At 40.7% G+C, this 22,197-nt stretch overlaps 1 protein-coding gene across 10 annotated transcripts in view; it reads right to left on the bottom strand.

The window, feature by feature from the left end:
• The window catches only part of ptk2aa (protein tyrosine kinase 2aa), a 65,642-nt gene that overhangs the window by 13,351 nt on the left and 30,094 nt on the right, over positions 1-22,197 (bottom strand). For 4 of the 10 annotated variants that reach the window (XM_080296622.1, XM_080296623.1, XM_026157431.2 and 1 more), the window contains 15 exons: positions 19,630-19,684; positions 15,192-15,332; positions 14,781-14,858; positions 14,541-14,648; positions 13,920-14,037; positions 13,618-13,648; positions 12,147-12,211; positions 7,953-7,970; positions 4,904-4,960; positions 3,941-3,961; positions 2,333-2,430; positions 2,107-2,191; positions 1,914-2,014; positions 1,642-1,757; positions 1,331-1,431 (listed from right to left, as the gene is read on the bottom strand). In XM_080296622.1, the coding sequence (XP_080152748.1) occupies positions 1,331-1,431; positions 1,642-1,757; positions 1,914-2,014; positions 2,107-2,191; positions 2,333-2,430; positions 3,941-3,961; positions 4,904-4,960; positions 7,953-7,970; positions 12,147-12,211; positions 13,618-13,648; positions 13,920-14,037; positions 14,541-14,648; positions 14,781-14,858; positions 15,192-15,332; positions 19,630-19,684 (1,193 nt within the window). The remainder of the gene's footprint in view (positions 1-1,330; positions 1,432-1,641; positions 1,758-1,913; positions 2,015-2,106; positions 2,192-2,332; positions 2,431-3,940; positions 3,962-4,903; positions 4,961-7,952; positions 7,971-12,146; positions 12,212-13,617; positions 13,649-13,919; positions 14,038-14,540; positions 14,649-14,780; positions 14,859-15,191; positions 15,333-19,629; positions 19,685-22,197) is intronic. The other 6 variants (XM_080296626.1, XM_026157430.2, XM_026157434.2 and 3 more) reach the window with 3 other exon arrangements.

The raw sequence follows: 22,197 nt of genomic DNA, 5'->3' as shown, positions 1-22,197 counted from the left end.
AGTAGGGATGGGTATCGAAAACCGGTTCTTGTTGAGAACCGGTTCCCACTGTTTCAATTCCTTGGAATCGTTTGCCATTTTTGCAAACGATTCCCTTATCGATTCCAGTCACCCTGAATGACGTCACCACGTTGCGGAGCGTCATTTACCTGGCAGGAAACATGGCGGCTCAAACGCTAAAAAGTTTGGTTATACTTTACAAGAACGGATGACAACAGGGCAACTTGCAATACTTGCAAAGTAGATACTTCATTTAAGGGAGGAAACACTACGAATATGCAAAAGCATTTGCTCACAAAACACGCGATGACCTTAAATGAATGTCGTGTTTTTAATTCCGCTCCGGACTCGTGAATCTCAACCCAGCAGCAGCGGTAACGTTTGCACGTCCTCTCCCGTTAATGCGGCAGGTAAATAATCAACTAACAGTGCATATTATGTTAGCGCGATCTGCCTTATCTGCCATTACTGCCATTACTGTGCGTTTAGGTGACCATGATGAGAGAGACAGAGTCTGGCTGGCGCTCGCTGGCAGTTCTCGCTGCAGTCTACCGGTAGCGTCTCCTTTCAAGCCAGGATAGACTAATGTTACCGAGCAGTGACTAAGTTTGTGGTCAAAGGCTTGCACCCATTTGCCACAGCAGATGCCCCCAATTTTCGGTAAGTGAATGTGTTTAATTGTAGGCAGGGACATTACTGGATATTCTTGTGTAATTGCTACAGAATAATTTATGTCATACTTTGTTATTGCTACAGAAGAATATTTATTTTATTATTTTACATTTACAATTTTTTTCCCCGGGGTCCCTGTGACACCACATTGAAGAGCCATAGGCTGGATCTCTTAAGATCTCACTGCTGGGTTTGTAAGGCCATGTTACCCCTAAATTTCTATCTTGTTCAAAGAGAAGATATAAAACAAAGTTCTAAGCTAATCGACCTCAGTGTTCTCCTTTTTTAAAAAGAATCGATAAGAGAATCGATAAAGAATTGAATCGTTAAACAGAATCGAAAATGGAATCGGAATCGTGAAAATCTTATCAATACCCATCCCTACCAGTTAGTGTTTCAACAAAAAGGCTGCAATGAGTTGGTAACACAGAGAACAGCTGATATAACGTGATGTCACCAGTAGATGGTGGTAACGCACTGGCAGCTAAATGTTACTTAAACTAAGACTACTGGCTGGTTTCAGGTCAGCATTGCACTTTCTTTGTTTCCCCATTTTATAGAATTCACAGGAGCCTTTTTACACACCTGTTAATGTGGAAATTACACAGAAACTCTAAGGATACTTAAAATCCGACTGAACGTTTTATTGTTTCATTACCTTTGTAGTAAGAGCTGTCCTCCATGTATCGTGATAGACCAAAGTCTCCAAGCATCACACAGTCCACCGCAGAGACCAACACGTTGCGAGCTGCTATATCCCTTTTTTTTTTTTTTTTAAAAAAGCAGGAAAAAAGAAAACTTAAAACCTACTGCTGAGATCCGTGTGTAGTCTCAGCAGGTGTTCGTGTAGTTGAAAATGCCTTTTTAATTCAATTTCAGTATAATCTGTGGTGTTGGCACTAATAGTCTGAGCCCTCCACTCCCCCCACCTCAATCAGGCTACAGAAGCATATGTGTGTGTGTGTTTACCTGTGTACAAAGCGTTTGCTCTCCAGGTAGGCCAGAGCTGTGCTGAGTTGGTAAGCATACAGGATGAGCGTGGCCAGGTCAAGACTGTACTTCCTCACCTGAAGGAACGAGCGCAACTGTTGACAGAGAGAGAAAACAAAGGGAGGAAATGACAGAGGCACTGTTAAAAGATGAACCACGCTGACATACCAAGACTGAGCTTTTTATGGCTCTTGCCATCTCAAGAGAACTCGAATACCAAGATTATCCCACACACACAGTATGAGGGTTACCTCTCCAAGAGTACACAGCTCCATGATGATCCACACCGGGTTCTCTGTAATCACGCCGATCAGCTTAACAATGTGAGGATGGTCAAACTGACGCATTGTCACTGCAAGGAAAAAAGACTGTAATAGCATCATCATGCATTTAATGCTAATGTGATGTGAGACACACTGACAAACACACAAAATTGCATCTTACGTGCTTCTTGCAGGAACTTTTCTCTGACGCTGTCAGAGGTACAGTTCTTACAGGTCTTAATGGCGACAGCTAGAGATGCTTTGTCCTGCAAACAAACAGCACACGAGACAGGAGTTAACAGATGATACACTGTAAAGCTCGCCGAAATAACACAGCAAGACTGTACAAGCCTTTTGGCCCACACGCATTAACAGAGAGGTGCGCATGTTGGTGTGTTTTCACATACTGGACAGTTGTAGACTCCTTGGTGTACATCTCCAAACTGACCCTCTCCAATGCAGCGGCCCAACTCTATCCTGTCCCTCTGGATCTCATAGTCCCGCGCTGAGAGGCAGAGTAAGAAGAGGAAAGGAAAAAGAATAGGGAAGGAAGTAAGGGCATTTTCAGTGGATGAAAAAAAAGCAAGAACCTGTCACATGTGGCATTTATTTCAACACCATGGATGAGATTTAAGCAAGATAAATATATATATTTAGATAGTTTATTGTGGAAAACTTTCCACGATATGCTTCTAAGTTAGTTTTAAATTATTTCTATCATTCTGGCAGTCTTACGCTGCCCTTTTAGGCAAACCCCATCCATTGGCACTAGTTTCACTTTACAACAAACCTAAAACAGTAGGACCTGGATCAAGCCTCTTCCCCTCTAACTAGATCAATGGTAAAACATGCACGCTGCAACACAGATCTGCAAACACACCAACAACATACAACATGAACATGCACACGAGTGTCCCAGTATAATGCACTTGTTCCTCTAATGACGTCTGTAGTGATGTTGCAGAGAAACTGCGGGGAAAAATACGATCAAGTAGTTGTGAAAAAGAATTTCAATTTGGGAAAAAGTCTGGAGATCTCTGAGCACCTCTCATACGGACTGAAACTAAACACTGCTTGATGAAGTCAGTGCCTGCATCTAACCCTAACTTTCACAGAGTGTATCCAGAAGGATTGGAGAGAAACTGCTTGTTTTTTTAACATTAAAGCGTTATTAATATTTCCGCCTTGCTGAAAAAGCCCGGAAGCATTTCTGCGGCGGTGTAGTAATGTCAGTTGCCAACTAACCGCAGGAAGCTCAAGTTGAAAAGGTTTATTGGGGTCGTTCACCATCGGGAACTTATTCTTTACAAGTTTAATTGTCCGTCAGGCTAAACAGAGCTCTGTTGTTTGGATTCAACCAACCCAAACAAAACCAGTTCAGCAGTAACCAAACACACATTCCATTATGAAAGATTTACTGTAATTAAAACCACACTGATATTCACTTTCAGGAAATTAATAATTTCTTCAAACATAAAAGAAGTTGTGAAAGAACCATAACCACAAAACACAATTTAAAAAGAAACAAATTTTAAAAAGTAGTAAAGACACGATAACAGCAGGATGGTGCAAGGAGAGCCAAGCCAAAACACAACAAATGCTGTTAGGTTGTTCCAGAGGTCTGCCTTTATTTCATGTTCCCAAGTTCTGATTGACTTATTAGTGTACTTCAGTACAAAGTGTTATATGTACTGAAGCATAATGATTTGTTTATGGATTGGCTCTCGCTCAGTTCCGACGCCCGAGTTCACCTTTACGAGCTGCGATCTACAAGATAAAAAATACCACTGAGTAAGAAAAGAAAAGAAAAAGCCAAAACAAAACTCAACAACAATTTAAGTCTTTTTTTTCTTTTCCAGGTGTTAAAGATCAAATAAACAGCTAATGCTTATTCATTACTGGCTTTTCAATGCGCTTACTGGAGGTCATGGTCAAAAACACTACGATGTAAAACACTACGATTCCTGGAAAAGAAAAATAACGAGAGAGAATGAAAGAGAGAGAGGGAGTTTTACCTTCAACTACTCCATAGCTCACTGTGTTGGCGATGGGGGGGAAAGAGGAAGAGAGAAAGAGATGGAGATGAAGAGACGGGGGGAGAGCCAGGCAGCAGCTTTAAGATTGAAACTAGCTCAGAAAACAAACACACAAACGTGCGCAGACAACAATAACTGGCCAACTTTGCTCATTATCTGATAATTGTCGATACCGCCACAGAATAATTCAAAGATCTAAGCTTGCTCTCCAGCTGTTACCGTTTTACAGATTTATTTTATACATTCAGCAGCCGGTAGGACATGGACACACATACAAAGTCAGACACAGGATAGGAAAATATGTCTGCAGTGAGTCTGATTAGAGGAAGTCTCCTAAAGGAGACCAAAAAAAGCAAAGCAAAGCAAAAAAAAAGGACAAAGAAAGAAAGAAAGAGCCAAGACAGATACAGATAGAAAAAGACTGTGGGGGGAAAGAGAACAGTCCATTTTCAAAGTTGGCCGCACAATCAAACACATAAGTACTCTGAACTGGCCAAAACAGCCACATTAAAAATAATGGAGCTAAAGCCACGACTACTTACAGAACTACAGCCAAACAAACCAGCACATTCAGGCTTTTGACAAACGCATGAATGAATCCGACAGATGTGATGCGTCTCCATGACCACACGTACATGGCACAAGCTGCGGCCTTTAGCGTCTCTGCTGTTTAGAAAGGATGAAGGAAAACCGGCCAGAATTTGATAGCTGCTGCCTAACCAAACGCGGTTTAATGCAACTCCTCGGGTTCGTTGTGCGAGTGTGTTTCTTGGAAGCGATTCACACCACAACCTCGCTTATTAGGGAGCAGAATGAAATTAACGTTTGTTTGAGTACGAGAAATTTATAGCCGCCGTGTGCCAGTGCAACAGAAGCTGAGTTCTTAAGAGTCCTTAAGTACAAATGAGTTTAGAAAGAGAGCAAACTGAATAAGTGACTTACTTGAGGGCATGGTGTAGGTGTCCTCTTCATCAACTATCTCTGCATAGTCATCGGTTTCTGAAACATGACACACACACACACGCACAATAGCAAGACATTAAAACACACTTGGTACAAATGATGACACAAAAACTGGTTTACCGTTAAGAAGGGTCCATGACACAAACACCCGAGAAGAAACCCACCCTAAACTTAAAGCATGAAGCTAACTCAGAGTTTGAACAACTCCCGAGCAGAGAAACACCCACGTAGCTTCTTGCTCTGCCTTTCTCTCGCCTTCTTTCACACACAGACACACACACACACCCACACCCACACACACACACACACAAAAACACTTGGCGGATAGCGTCAGCTGAGCATGTGTTGTGAATATCTGTCTGTGTGAGAGCAGCTGGTTTGCAGGGAGGGACTTACTGTGGTGGCGGTAGAGGAGAAGGAGGAGGAGGAGGTAAAGAAAAGTAAAAGAGATGAGATGAAGACACAAAGCAGGGACAAACAGAAAATGAAAGGCAAAACAGTAAGGAGACTAGTTGAAAACTCAGTGAAGAGGAAGAAGCATTGAGGGAGAAATGCACAGAAGAGGAAGGAGCAATGTTGGGTCTAGCTGTCATGGGAGCAGATGGTAGTATTTAGGGTGAAATCTGTGCAGAATCAGACAGATAGCCAGAGAGAGAAGAGAGCCAGGAGGAAGAAGAAGAAGAAGAAAAAAGACGGGGAAACATGGACCGAGTCAATCCTAACCAGATGGCGGCGTTTAAAATAAAATCAGTGTGCAGACTCAGCTGTTGGAAACAAGAGTCAAACATCTGCTGTCCTGCTCCCCTCGCAGCTCTGCTCGGGATTTATCAGGGACTGTGGGAAATGTGTTCCTAAATTTAATCAAAAATCCTTTTCTAAAGCCTGTGGCTGCTTTTCTCAGGAAAAGTCTCTGAAGCCAGACTTGTAGAGGAACTACGGGCTAGCTGCATAGTCATTTTAAATAAGGCGGGCCAAACAATACACCGGATGGTTGACAACATAAACTGCACTTATTTTGTTCTATTAGTGAGCAAAGTTATATTTGAATATTGTGGAACGTGTATATTTGCTCAGAGTCGCATAATGTGATTGATAAAAACTCTGATATTTGTGTGGTTAGCTGTTAGCTTTACATAAAACACAGAATCTAGGGGGGGGGGGAAACACCTATCCTGACTCTGTCCAAGAACTTAAAACGTCCACGACAGATTGGAGAAGGTCTCCAAATGATTGCTGTCTAATTTATAAACACAGATTGCTAGCATACTGCAATCAATCAGAGTCAGTATGTGTGCAATATGTGGAATATGTCCCTTGTCTTTGCAACAGGGGCCTCCACTGGCTCTAGTTATAATCCTATATAAAAACAAGCTTGCTGAGCGCTCGTGTTACTTTACAGTTAAATTGCTCTCCTGCAACAACTAGAACACTCTTTGTGGAGAAATTTCTGTTTCAATCTTGAATCTTGCGGTTCTTGCTGTGCTGTGAATGTAAGTAGCACATTCACAGTCTACATTAATACTGTGGAATGTAAGTGTGAATTAATAACAGTTAAATATGAATAAATTTCTCTCTGTGTGTGTGTGTGTCAACACCAACAGATTTTTAACTTTTACCAGTTTATCACCATTGTTACTAATAACCTACCAGCTTCACCACATTCAATCTCAAACTGGCAGCAAATGCGCCAAAATCTCTTGGAAAGCAGCAGCCGACTACAAGTGGCTGCAGACTTGATCCGCATCTCTGAAGCACCCATTTCAAAGGCAATGAGATTGCTTGCTCATTGGACACAATTGCAATAATTTTGGGCATGCCGCGGTTTTCAACCACTGTTTTCCCTTGTGTGACTGTAGTACAAATGTCATTGTTACTGCTATTATAGAACACATTTCCCTATTTTTGCAAGATGCTAAGAAAAACCTTTTAATTAAACAGGCATCCATTTATTTAACCATTGCTACGCATGACTTATATTTCGCAAGAGGGGAACGAAACAACATTTAGAGGCTTATTAAAATCATCTTGATTTGATCATTAGATAAACTGTTGGGCAAAAGCTGATTCTGAGTCGTTGATTTTAAAAAAAATGTACTAACAGAATACCTGTTCATTTTTGCATTTTACTTTTTTTCTTCACGTTTTTACATGTACAAAAATCCAATAAAATCCAGTTGGGGATAGAAGCTACACTCTAGTTTTTTGAGTATTTTGTGTAGCTTGCATAAATTGTCTGAGTCTATGAAAGAAATGGTTTTAGTTTTTACTAAGAGGTCACTCTGTATCACTCTGCATATTAAACCCCAGTGTGGTTTGGGATGTGTTCTACAGAAACAACCCTTTCTAAGCTTGAGAGGCCTAACTCTGCATTTCAGCTTTCGGTAGAGAGGGAATTTGTGTGTATGTGTGCGATCTAGCTGGCCCATTATAGCCAGGAATGCACCCGCTCTCGAATCCAGCAAGCCTCTCCCAACTCCTCTCCGTGAGTGTGCAAGTGTGTGCATGAACGCGCAAGAGTACACGTGTGCACGATTTTGCATATGTGTAGCCAATTGTGTGTGTGTGTGTGTGTGTGTGTGTGTGTGTGTGTGTGTGTGTGTGTGTGTGTGTGTGTGTGTGTGGAGAACGACAGAGAGAAGCAGCTGCAGACGTTCCCGTAAAGAGAAAACACCACTGAATACACAAATTCTGTTTTTGGTGTCCCTTCCGGATGAAAGCAGACATTCGGCTTTGAAGACAATAATAGGAGATAATCACACAAACACTCAACTTAAACATGCAATAATAAAATCGCATGCTACTCTTGCTTACAGGTTATTTATCCATGTATCCAATCATTTTGTATTAAAATTACATTACACAATATTCACACAACAAAGCACATATACCGCACTCACACACACACTTTCTCTCTCACACCACCACAACGTGCACTCCCCTTTCCCAGGAGAGTGCAGTGTTTTGGTGGAGGAGGACTAGGAAGAAGGAACATAAGAACAAAAGATTATAAACAACAGTATAACTTTACCATCCCCACTAAGATCTTCTGCAGGGTCCAGGAGAGCATGCAGGAAACGGGACAGCAGAGAAGGAGGACGACAAACAGCAGCGAGAGAGAGAGAGAAGCAGGAGGCAGAGCAGAGAGGAGAGAGAGAGAGAAGAGAGGTTAGAGCATGACATGCCATGAAACAACACGGTGATGTTGCAGGATCTGCAAAGCCAAACAATCAGCGGGCAGTTAGTTAAAATCCAAAATCTAATGAAGGGGGAAAAAATGCAACGTTAACATCTCCTTCAATTAATGCTGTGCAGGCTCATGTACAGTTAAAATACACATGTGTAGAAAACAGTGACAATAAGTCCAATGTGGTGTCAATAAAGTATGTTCTGTGTGTCAAGCTGTAAGCATGTGAGCTGGGGAGTTAATTACAGTGAGCAGACAGGGGATGCAGCTGTGTTTAATATGCGAGTTTCATTGGAAGAACGGATACAGTGAGCAGGCAGTTACAACTGATCAAGGTTTCTCACATACCTCATTTTCTCACTCAATTCTTAGAACAAGAGAACGCCCCCAGTGACAACTTTTCGCTTTATTATTTTTGGCTTTTTTCATATTTTTTCCATCTTAAATGGGAAATGTGGAAAAGTTTTGAATGCATATAAGAGAGTAAAAGTTTACAAGCTGTTTTTGCGAGTTTTACTAAAACACGCTGAGCTTGAAATTCCAAGCGTTGCATTTATCAGGTCTGTTTATCACATTTGGAAAAGTTTGGATGATTTTTAAAGGTTTCGGCTATGAAGCAGCTGCTGTCCAGACTCTCACACTCGTTTCTCCAAGCCGTCTTTTTAGTTACTGATGACAGCTGCCAACGCGACACTTGGAGACATGAGGTCAGCATTATGACCCATCCAGGATATCACGCAACTGACACGTACACAGAATAGAGTGATGGGATTCTGGTAGATGTGTAACATCCAATAAAATCCATGAGTCCTTCTAGTATAGCAGCTTCCCCATGTTGCTAAAAGCATTAGCATTAAAGGAAAATGAGGGATGAGTGTTTAGTAACTTTCTAGCATTGAACAAACAGTTAGCAGCTTGACTTGTTGACACTGCTCTGCTATACGCTACTCTGCAACAGACAGTGCTAAGAGTACTGGAAACAACCATGTGGGAGGGTGCTGTGCTGGTTTAAAGATGAGATGACAGTGTTTCTAAATGGTTCCAAGAACCAGGCAACATCTCTCATGTACACTCACTAACCACTTTATTTAGGTACAGCTGTTAAACTTCTCGTTAATGATCATTTTGTGATCAGCCAATCACATGTGCGCATCTCAGTGCATTTATACATGCATATATGATCGAGACGATGTGCAGATGTTCAAACTGAGCATCAGAATGTGGTAGAAAAGTGATTTAAGAGATGCTGATTGTGTCACGGTTGTTGTATTTTGCTAACTGCTGATCTACTGGGATTTCCCTAAACAACTAACTCTGGGCTTTACAGAGAATGATCTGAACATGAGAAATAATCCTGTGAGTGACAGTTCACTGACTGAGAATCCCTGGTGGATGCCAGAGATCAGAGGAGAATGGTTAGTCTACTTCAAGCTGATAAGAAGGCAACAGTGACTCAAATAATCACTGGTTACAACCAAGGTATGCAGAAGAGCATCTCTGAATGCACAACATGTCAAACCTTGAAGCAGCATGAGAACTCACCAGTTGCCACTCCTGTCAGCTAAGAACAGGAAACTGACACTACAGTTCACACAACTTCACCAGCATTGGCCAACATAAGACAGGAAACTCACCTTTTCTGCTGAGTCTCAATTTCTGCTGACATTAAGACAGTTGGGTCAAAATTTGGTGTAAACAACATAAAAGCATGGATTCATTTTGTCTTGTATAGCACTGTATGGCACAGTGTGGTCCTTTTAGTACCAAACCCCACAGCTTAACTAAATATTGTCGCTGACCATGTCTGTTCCCTTATGACCACAGTATAACCATTCTCTGATGGCTGCTTCCAGCGGGATAAACCATCATGTCACAGAGCTCAAATCATCTCAAACTTGTTTCTTGAACATAACAGCAATTTCATTGTACAGCGGTCCCTCACTATAACGAGGTTCACCTTTTTTTTGTGCAATTTTTCCTTCTTTTTTTTAACAGCGCATTGTCTTCTGCATCCTGATTGGCTGTAGACCATTGTCAATCAATCTCGTGCCGTGTCTCCTGTACAGTACAAAATGCGTTCAGCTTGTCAAATTTACATAAATCTTCGATCACTAGCAGTGTGACCCTGAAGTGCTGTACTGCATGTTTGTAAGTTTTCTCCCCAACAAACACAACAATGTCGACGAAACGTTTTGCACCGTCAAAGGCAACCACATGTGCCTTTGGTTCCATTCTATAATACTGGATTCATTTTTCTACGAAGGTTTGAACTTTTAGAGTGTTTAAACAAGAGATAAAAGTGAGAGAATGTTCGTGCCTATCTAAGAAAAAGGTATAAAGTGTGTAGTGAGGGGTTTTACAGCTTTAAAACACCTATAATAATTGTAAAGAATAAAGTTGGCTACTTTGCGGATTTCACCTATTGCGGGTTATTTTTAGAATGTAACTAATGCGATAAACGAGGGACGACTGTACACAAATATCCTCCACAGTCACAAAAGCAAGCAAACAGAGCACCTTTGTGCTTTGGAGTGTGGCAGAATGGGAGATTCTCCTCATGGATGCGCAGCTCACAAATCTGCAGCAAGTGTTTGACATGATCACATTAATATGAACTCAGAGGAATGTGTCTAGCACCTTGCTGAATCTATCCCGTGAAGAATTAAAGCAGCTCTTAAGAGGCCCAGTCTGGAACCAACCTGCTGTACCTAACAAAGTGGTCAGTGAGTGTACATTTGGGATTTGTCAGATGATAAATCTTTTGGGCCGCAACATTCATGAAAAACAACACAGTTGTGACCTCACCAGCAAGATGTGCTTACTGGAGTCCTGAAATAACAATTCACTCTGTGTGTCATCACATGCTACTGCTACTCACAACAATACAATAGGGGAAAAAAAACATGTTGGAAAGTAACAGAATAGATCCATCTTCATTAGACTTGTAAGGGGTAAAGACTGGTTACTAATGGCTACGAAATGAATTCCTAATGCATCAAAAACATACACAAACCTCAGGCAGAGATATTTGTCCAATCGTTTTTTAATTTGTATTACAGTCTTTTATTTTTAGTGAGCATTGGTGTGGTTACGAAGCATCACATAACCTGTTATTGTGGTTAGTGTGTGTGTGTGTGTGTGTGTGTGTGTGTGTGTGTGTGTGTGTGTGTGTGTGTGTGTGTGTGTGTGTGTGTGTTTGTTTGTGTAAGACTGGATGAGTCAAAGCAACAAGGCAACGAAGTCAAAGACAGTTTAGCAGAAGGGGACAGATTGTGATGGAGCAGAAAGTGTTTTAGCCATAAAATCACTTTTTACTTTAGATCTAAAATGTAGAAAAACTCTCCCCACAAAAAACAAACCAAGAGCGAGTCAAATATTTGGACCCATCCTGCACTAAATGAGTACCATAAATCACTTAAACAACCCACATATTATTACTGTAACATTTTAATTAACATTCCTCAGTACTGTGGGTTTTGTAAAGACTGTCTGTGTGTCCTTATGTGAAGTTATTCAGTAAGCGCGGTCATCAAATCAGGAATTTCACTCTGCCACATCACAATTTTGTGGATATGCTCCTCTGCTAACTGTCCAATGAGAGCCGAGGATACCGTTGGGCGGCGAATCTGAACAGAAGACAAAGGGGAGGAGGAAACGCCGCGCCTTGGTTGGCTTAGGAGGCATCGATGTCACAAGATCTTCAGCCAATAGGGCGGGGGAGAGGATGAGAGTGTGAGAGAGAAAACAAGAGTGAATGGATGTGAGAGAGTGAAGAAAGATGAGGGGAGAAGATGTAAACAAAAGAAAGCAGGAACAAAGTGGATGACGGAGAGGGAGAGGCTGTCCCAACAGAGGAGAAAACAATGAGATTATGATGGGGAAAATGAGTAAGAGGGGAAAAAAACAAAAAGCTGAATTATGAAACAACGGGAAGACAGCTGGAGCCGAGGAAGCTTCGAGGAAGATGAGCAGACTCTTGCTCATCTTCCTCCTAAACCTGCCTCTTTGTGAGTGAGTGTGCTTGATTTTGTATCTTACCTGAGACAGAGATCGCTCTTACTCCACTCCGGACTGCTTCTAACTTTTTTTCACTGTTAGAAAGTCTAGAGAAAAGGAGCCAAGAGCAAATCAGACAACAGTTGCACAGACACACACACAAAAACTACATTTATGCCTCCATAACATCAATATCAGCGATTTTTAAAGTTAACGGTAAAAAAAAGGAAAAGGAGAAACGATGGAAGCTGTTCTCCACATGCATTGCACACATGCAACTCTTCAAAGGTAAACTAATCCTTACTGTCTCTCTCCTTTTGCCGTGGTTTCTTTTTCCTATATCAGCTGAGCTCTACTACTATCTTTTTACATCACAGACAGCAACAGACAGAAGGGAAAAGAGAGGGTGGGTGAGCAAAGGGAGTGAGCGAATGAAAGCAAGAGGAGGAGACTTCAAGAGTGTTTAAAAACCCTAAGTGGAAAATATTTGGCTCCTAAACTTATATCCTTATTTGACCAGAGCCACAGAGTGGGAGAAAGATAAAAGAGAGAGCGGGACAGATTTGAGCTGAAATGACCAAAACAAAGATAAACTGCTGGAGGCTGAATTTAAACAGCTGATAGATAAACATAATCATGCTAATCTACCCGGCTGCAACAGCTACAGATAAACAAATAAAACGCTGTGGGCATTAGGAAAGTTGTGCATCAAAAAACCCAAACGGCTCATTTATTGGGGGGAAAAAAATACATTTGAGGGTTTTTGTTCAGTTTTTTTCTGTTCACAAACTTTTTAAAGGTCCCCATATTCCCTCTAATTCTCCACAACTTGCCATTAGTTATATAATTTTAGATTAAATGGAGGAAAGGAAGTGCATTAGAAAAAAAAAGCAACAACAAAGCCCAAGAAAACAATGGTTCACTGTTGTCATTTCAAAGCGTACGAAAGCTTTCACGCATTTAATTAGAATTAATTCAAAATCTCTATTTGCAGTGAAAATGTAAATTACAAGGTTCTTTCCCGGAAGCTTTTCGGAAAATAAAGCTGCAAAACAAAAAATGCAGCCCAAACCAAAACCGGGCATAAAAGTAAAAGAATGAATTCGCTGCAGCTTCTGTATTCCTCCTCTGAACTTTACTATCAGCAGTCACTTTCTTCTGAATTTTAACTGAGCAGAACTTTGACAAAGCATTGCTGAAAGACTTTACAATAGAAATGCTCTTGTCTGTGTTTACTTACATAATACTCAATTCTCAAAACCACAATTCCCTGGAAATTAATTTGATGTAAATATAGTATTGTGGTTTATTCTGATATCAAGTTACAAGTCTCTACATGCACATTATTTAGTGCTATGGGCCTTTTATTTTCAGTAAAACTCTGTCATCAGGGCTCCAAACCACACATGGTCAGTTTGACAGAAAAAAAGAAAAATACAGTTACTGATCTTGGAACATGGCAACTCTTTCCTTTTATATATATAACTATACCAAGGATGAGGTCTGTACTTACTTTGGGATGGAAGGCAGCGCTCTCTCTCCCTCTAGAGGACAGAAATATGAATTTCCAATGAATAATGTGTCCTCACTCACACAACACATGGCTGTATGCACAGCACAAAGAAAACCAAATGTCATGAGAACAGAAATTGTTGAAATACATCCAGCAGTGTAAGGACAAGTATTTTCTATTTTTACCATTCTATCCCTACAAACCCTAGAAAATACATTTTTGCACAGAAGAAAAGTTTCATACCATCAATTTAAAAACAAACAAAAAAAACTAACTGACATATAGGAGCGATCAAACTTTACCTTTCTGAACTCTGATAATGAAGGAGTGAGTTTCCATGGATACGAGTCGACAGTAACCATCAATCAAGTCAGCCAAGTTCTCCGCCGTGGTGAGAGATGCTGTCGTAACTGTGAGAGGCTACACAAACACAGACAGACAGCATAGTAGGCCTGTTACAGATAGCTATTATTTCAAACACATACATAAACACAAACAAAGCAAATCACTAGAAATTTTCAGCCCTTATGTTCAAGAAAAACTCATCATACATGCATGTCTTACATGTGAGTACATCAAATCATATAGGTAACAGTAAACCAAACCACTCTTGTAGACAAACTAAGCAACACAGTGAGAATAGCTTTTGATCTTTAGAGGTCAGAATGACGCTGCCAAGTGAAACAATAGTAAAATATCACCTACAAAGAAAAAAAGGTACCTTAAAACCTTCTACTTACCTCTCAAGACTCAAGCAAACATTTTTCTTCATAAAAAGCTCATAAAGAGTTGATGGATGATTATTATATAACAAAATGTGATCTTTTTTAACTACATGTATGTAAAATAAGATGGAAAAATTGTTATTTGCCAACAGTCAAGTTTTCCATAGTTTATCACAGTAACAGAGAGGGTAGTGATACCTCAGCAGCTCCGGCTACGTTCAGTTGTAGCATGCCTTTCCTGTCCTTTTCCTCCATAGCTGAGTACTGGATGGACTGGACTTGATTAAAATTTGCTAGATGGGTGGGCTGAGGACAGAGCAACACACGCAAGAAATTAAAGTAAAACATGTGAACTACACTCGTTAGTTTTCTTTGATCATGAACTAGAGTGCAATAAACCTGGATGAGTTTTACTTTATGTTCTTTGTAGAAACTCACCGTGGACCCCTTGTCAGTGAGGTAGCTGATTCCTTCCTCTGGCCCAATGGCTAATTCTACCTGGATCACCCAGCTGGACTGTTAAAGAGAGGATGAGATGCAAGTTAAAAGAGACAGACCGGGAGGAGGGAGAAGGGCAGGCCAGGAGAAAATTACAGAAAATAAAACATGAGCAAGGAAAGGGAGTAGGGACAGCATCAAAGCCCTTCTAGAAGGGAGTCTCAATACTTGTCATCCCTCCAGATGCTTGACTTGTGTAAGAACCATGTTTCTGCCTTACATGTCTGCAGGTATTGTTCGCTGGATACATGCAAAGCCTGACGCCACCAAAAGGGGTCGACCTAACACGGAAAAGCAGCGCTCCCTGAGGGCAGCGTGGCAGAGTGAAACTGAGCAGCAGACTCAACCTACCCCAAGGGCACATTTGAAGAACTCCTTGTCATAGCGGTAAATTGGTGCAAGTATCTCCAAGAACTTCAGGATGCACTGCTCATCATTAAGGTTGGCTACTTGCTTAAATGTCTGCTGAATCAATTTTCGAAGCGTTTTAGCCTGCACAAAAAATGGAAAAAATATACTCAGTTAAACAGCAAACAGTCTGCCCATTCATCTACAGTGTACATTGTACATTGTACAGATTTACAGAGTGGATTTTGCTGAAGGACGTGTGGGTCTGCTGGCATTACAATCACAGCCTCACATGTGAATTTTTTGATCTCTTATGTCACCAACTCAAAGCAGACAGATGGTAGAGAGAAATACATCAAGGAGGATCATTCTGCTATTTAATCCTCTATTCTTTGACACTCTTGGCACAAAAATGGACAACATATTGTCCTGCGCGCACACACTGAATGCATAATTAGGAAAATAAATAAATTAACACACATTCAGTATGCAGACAATCCTATGAACTGCTTTTTATATATAGATGGAAAAAAGATGAGTATTTAGCAGGCTTGCAAGAGGAACATGCATAGGTTTAAAACAGAATAGCAATTAGGGGCATTCTGCACATTATAAGTTTAATGACTAAGAATTTATTAGATTAACCGACTGCAAACTTGACTTGGACAAAAACACCCAACGGACTGATCTCAGGCAGCCTGAATGACTTGGTATTACACATTTGTCTGCACTAAACATTTACTATAAAACAGAAATAAATATTCAGGACAGAAATATTCATATAACAATTTAATATTTAACTCATTTTGGTGCTACTTTAATATTATTGATTTGTCAATAAAAACTGTATTATATAAACTTCACTGCAGCAACACAGAGCCCTGATGCCAGGTGTTTACTTAAGCCTGAAGGAAACAGTAAACCCACAAATACTCTGTCTCACACACACACACACACACACACACACACACACACACACACACACACACACACACACACACACACACACACACACAAAAAAGGTCCCTGTGTTCATGAGTCCTTTCAGCAGACGTCATTACAAAATCTAGTATGTGTTCCTCATGCTCCAGATAGGATCACTGTTTTAATTCCTAGAATTCCACCACACAAATGCGCATAAACACACAGATATCGTCCGTCCAAAGTGTCCACCCTTCCTGAGAGGAAGTACCACGAGTGGCTATCAGCTCCTTCATCAACACACTGACTGTCTCTATAGCAACTGGCTGACCAATTAGGACACTAGTACCTGCATCTAAACACCCCACTTACACACGCACAAAACAATCAATTCGCTGACACTAGTTCACTTCATTAGCAGTCACTGGGAGCAGTTTAGTGTTATTTTAGTCTATTTGGTTTTTCCACAGCAAAGCATCACAACAGTCTGGCCATACGCACGATTTGTGATACAAAGTTCTTCTTTTTGTCCCTGCGAAGCACGACTGATTCACCAACAAAAAGTTGCTTTATTGCTCCTAAAATAACAGTTATCATGCGTGAGCAACTGATGGCAGCTTCCAGCGGGATAACATGCCATGTCACAAACCTCAAATCATCTCAAACCTGTGTTTTTAAAATGACTGTACAGAGGTGGCCTCCACAGTACCCACATCTCAATGCAATACAGCACCTTGGGGATATACGGCCAACAAATCTGCAGCAACTGTGTGATATCATCATCTCAATAAGGAACAAAACCTCTGAGGACTTTCCAGCACCTTGTTGAATCTATGTAATGAGCAATTGAGGTAGTTCACAGGGCATAAGGGGGGTCCAACCCAGTACTAACAAGGAGTAACCAACACAGCTGTGGGAGTACATATTTTGTTGGAACTTTAAATCTTAATATTAAGTCACATTTTTACCATACACCATATACTCATGACTACATTGTCATGTATTATAGTATACAGATCAGTGAATTAAAAGTAATAACGTGTTTTTAGGGACACGCTAAGAAGTCAAAGAATTTTCCAACTAAAGTTCTTTATTTCTTCTACTAAACATATTGCAACTATGACCATAGGTTTTGTTATATTATCCTGAAACCTTATCATACCAATCCTTAATAAAGTGTGCGGCACTGTTTCAATCGTTCAGCCCGGGTCAACTTTGATCTTCAAATCTCCCAGAGGTCAGCTTTGCTAAACCTGCTGCCCGGCCAGTCAATGTGAATGAACAGAATCTGCTCTTTATAACATCAGTCACTGTTTACTATCACGGCCATCTGCTCTGGGTTTAGTGTGTCTGTCTGTGTGTGTGTGTGTGTGTGTGTGTGTGTGTGTGTGTGTGTGAGTGAGTGAGTAGAGTCCATTCAGGGAGAATAATCTCATTAAATGACTACAGTTCTCTTTCACCAGAGTGAACAACACAAACCTAAATGGCAGCTGTGCTCGCTCCCTCTGTGTTTCACACAAACACTAACACAAATGTGCAGCATGTGAGCATGCCACAGCTCCTCTTGCATTTAACTGGCAGTACATATTATATAAATGATTAAACACAGAACTGCAAGTCAAAAATGTGATTAATCTGCAAGAAACAAAATGGTATTTAAAAGACCAATCGTGGCAGCCACTTACCAAGCTTACATATATTTTATATTTTTTTGTGTGTTTTGATGTTTTTTTGTATTTTTTAAGCTCTCCCCAGTTTCCCCCCTCTACTAAGTGACTGATTTATTCAACAGAAAGTAGTTCCCCCCCCAAGATTTATTGAAACATTCTTATAGTGAGGATAAGACTGAAAACATTTACCAGGTATTAAATTAGCCAGAGATTCATTTTCTGTTGATTAGTTTGTTTTTGTTCAGCTCTCTCCGTCTCTCTGAAGTAAACAGTCCTTTCTTTCAGCTATGCATCAATTCAGATCAGGTGGTCACACAAATTATAAACACTGCAATAAAATATTCTGTGGAGACGTTTATAATCGAGTCAATTTACTGATGTTTCACTGCACATGTGTGTCACTGTGCGCCTCTTCGCGGCTTATAAAACAGACCTCTTGGGAGTGAGTGTTGTGACGTCTGCCAAAGGAGCAGAAAAAGAGACGAGAGGAGTCAACAAGGCTTGACAGACCTCTTTTCTTTTTTTTGGGTGGGGTGGGGGGGGTGAAGGAGATGTATATTGACACCTCCCCCTCCCTTTTCATTGTTGGAGAGAGAAAGTGGGTTTAAACATGACCCGAGGGTCACGCATACCCATCACAGAGATACACCAGAATGAACACACGGTCTCTCTCTCTCCTGCAGAGCATCTGTCTTCCCCGCCTGCTGACATCAAGACCTTTTCGGGTCACCGGGCCTTTCACACTCTCTCTCACACACACACACACACACCAAGACCATTCTCATAAACACGTGCCGTAAATTTATCACTGACGCAGACGCTGCTCAATATGCAAGAAGCACCACCACCACATACGACCAGCCAACCAAAAGGTCTTCTCAAAGAAACAGGAATCCGTAACTATAATACACAATATGTCATACTTTCCTGTTACTTCGGTAAGTTGACCTCATTGAATCATTGAGTAGCACATCAGTACGCAGTAGTAGTTTCAATAACTGCTGACTACTTGGTTAACTGTATACTGGGATATATACGATACTCGAGCAAGTGTAAACCTAGCAGAAATTATTCTTTGTGGTTAAAAACAACGTTCATCACATTACTTCATAATTTATGAAGGTTTTTCTAATGTTTCTCTATTTTCTTAGATTGCTTCACATTTAATCTGCTGGACCTCACAATGTCTGATAACATCAAATAACTCATTAGAAAAATCTAAGATGAAGCTACTAGAAATCTGCTAATAAAACTACACACCGATACTCCAATACCAGTGGAAATACACAATATTTCACATCCAGACTTGCAGTGTAACGAATATCCACACCAAACACACTGGGTTTGTGCAGAAAATTTGTCCTAAAAAAAAAAAAAAAAAAAATACGTGTCAAAAATGGGAATGACATTAAGGTCCTGATGTTTCTAAACAAGAAAATTTTGGGTTCATCCAATTCTCACGAGAAGGAACCTGCAGGGAGATTTAGATCCAGGAGTTGAAGCTGTATCACGACCATTTCATACATATTTGGGACCACGTGTGAGGAGGCAGAGAAATATAATTTCAGAGACCTAACTGCCCTGGAGCAGTGTATAGCTGGGTGTCTGACGTATATCAGTGTATATTCAGTACCATTGCACATTTTGAGCCACTTTTTGCCAGATGCAGCGGTCTGATTGGTCAGATCTGTTTATTTGGATCTGAAAAATCGAGTTTGGTTCGGAAAAATAATTCTGAAAAATATTTGCACAAATTTGTGACCTTCGGTGTGTAAAGCCCCCAAGTTTGCAAGATCAATAGTTTGACCTTGTTTTTGAACTCAAGCTCTCCACACGGACATGAAACCCACCTTAACTGAATCCAGCAGGTCTTTTGGGAAAAACCGCCTCAAACCAACGTCTTTCCTGAAAAAAGAAAGACAGGAGGAAAACATCAGAATGTTTATGGTGGTGTAATTACAAAGAAGAATGTTAATTGGCAAGCACTTCTGTCTTTATCTGATCTCAGATGCGTGTTTCATCCTCTCCTGGGGTATTGCCAAAAGCAGACACAGACAGATACAGTTAAATGGGCAGGCAAGAGAAGACAAGAAACCGAAAGCGATGACTAAGTGCTGACAACAGCACACTACTCATCTTTTCCTTTAAAGATGGGGTTGGAGAAAACCGATGAAGGCAGAAAGGGAGAGAGAGTTGCAGGAAGAAGTGCACAGAGGGTGACCACAGAGACAAAGAAAGATGAGCAGAGCTTTAACAGGAAGTTGGCTAATGACTCATACCCCTCAGGAGAAAAGACAAGTGAAGAGAGTGGGAGAAAGGCTGGAAGCTTGCATCCCCCTTTTCCTATTCCTGTTTCCCCAATAAAGGTCAAATGTCAAACTAGAATTAAAATAAAAAAGTCTGAAACAGGAATTAAAAATATAAAAATGTAGTTTTCAGAAATTCTCCCAGATTGTTAAACTTTCTTTTAGAAAATGACCATGAAAGAAACTCCTCTCTAAAACGGTTCTCTCAAAATCAAAGGCATGTCATCACAGGAGCAACGAGAAATACACACAGACAGAAATTATATAATCAAGCTGACCTCAGAGAACGAGCCCTGACAAAGGCCCACTGATTAAACAGCACTGCTCGGGCTCCACAAAGATGACAGCCAACTGCAACCAGCTGACCGTTTACATGAACATTACTGTATGTTCTGTGGCTCCAATGAGAGAAAACGCTTACAGTGCAGACCTACTCGATTTTTCACATTTGTGTAATGTGTTAGAGCAATCTCAAAAGTAATATCGAGTTAAAGCACCTCTGGCTACAATGACTGCATGAGGCTTTGCTGGATAATGACTTCCAACTTTTCTTCCCTCCCCAGAGAGCCAAACTGACTTAGATTAAATAAGCAGAAGGCCACATATTTGATGACTAAAAATAAAACCAACATAAAAGAAAACTCCATGTAAAAACGACACCAGCCCACCTAGATTAGCCTACATCTTGTGTCGCAGTTGTCTCATATGGCCACACACAGAGGCCACCGATCAAATACACTAATTTGAAATTGAATCAAACCGCACTGAAGGCCCACATCTGTCATTTCCCCTAAATTTCCTGAGCATAAGGCAGCCTCTTGTTTATTTTGGGGGATTATTTTGCTTCCCTAGCAGACCATGCTAAGAGGGTTTGGGTGCCATTTCAGTCCCTGGGGCCGGATTCTGCCATTGTGTGATCTAGGACGGCCCTCGGTGGTCCAAACATCTTTCATTTGGGAATGATGACGACTTTCATGCTCTTGGGCATTCTTATGTTTTTCACCAGATCTTCACCAATTTTATCTCCACATCCTTCCTTGGTTTTCTGACATCTGACACCAACTGTTAGAACCTAAAGACAGATGTGTGCCTTTTCCAACTACATCCAATGCACTCAAATTACACATGTGGATTTGAATCAAGATGTAGAAGAATTTCAAAGACCACTGATAGATGTAAGATCTCTCAGATCTCAACTGTATATGTAAGAAAAAAAAATCAATATAGAGACCTTTTACAGGTCAAGCCATAGAATACTCGGCACCATTTATAGGGAAAATGTGTACAAAAGGAAACACATAAAGGGTAAAGTTTCCAAAAATATGTGAATTTCTGATTGGGCATAAATGGTGTCAAATAAGAAATCTCTTCAAAGAAACCTGATAATTATACTTGTTATAATGTTTCTAATGGAAGATGAAAAAGAAGCAGCAGAGGTGAAAAACTCTAATTAAAAGATGAACAGAAGTCTCTGCCTTTTCTGCCAGCAATCCAAAACGGTGGCCAACATGGATCAACTACAGCCAACAGCGCCATACATTACCCAAAGCGCATTATACATTTTTGGCGCTTAATGCTCATAAAGGGCCCAGCAGGCTCTGATGGCCAACTGTCAGCTTCCTGTATCAAAGCCCTAGTAGCTCTTTCCATCTCGCTCTCTTGTTGGTTTAAAATATGCATGAGACAACATCTTTTTCCAATCAACTGAGAGAGGCAGCGAGGGAACGATGGAGACAAAACAAAGAGAGGAAGAGCACAGAAGGAAAACCAGATAAAAATAGGCGAAGTGAACATGGTGCAGAGAGACAGAGAATGAGAAGAAGAGACAAAGAAAAGACAGAAAACATTCCTCTGGATTAATTGGAGAGCTCGTTAGGCTGACGGGCAGAAAGAAAGAAAGACATGAGTGAAAGAGGACAGCTCATTAGAGTCACACCAAGTTAGAGGCAAGCCTCATTTAGAGTTCACTTTGTAAATTCTTCAACCATCTTTCAGAGAATCCACAGTGGGACAACGCATTGAGATAACATGAGTGAAAAACATAGAACGGTTTCCTCTTTAATACCCGTAAATGTAACAACAAGGACTGCAAATATACTCAGCTTCAATTTG

This window comes from Astatotilapia calliptera, chromosome 22, assembly GCF_964374335.1.
Source record: "Astatotilapia calliptera chromosome 22, fAstCal68.1, whole genome shotgun sequence".
In the NCBI taxonomy this organism is placed as follows: domain Eukaryota; kingdom Metazoa; phylum Chordata; class Actinopteri; order Cichliformes; family Cichlidae; genus Astatotilapia; species Astatotilapia calliptera.
Note: the sequence above shows the minus strand (reverse complement) of the source record. Positions and strands in the feature narration are given on the sequence as shown.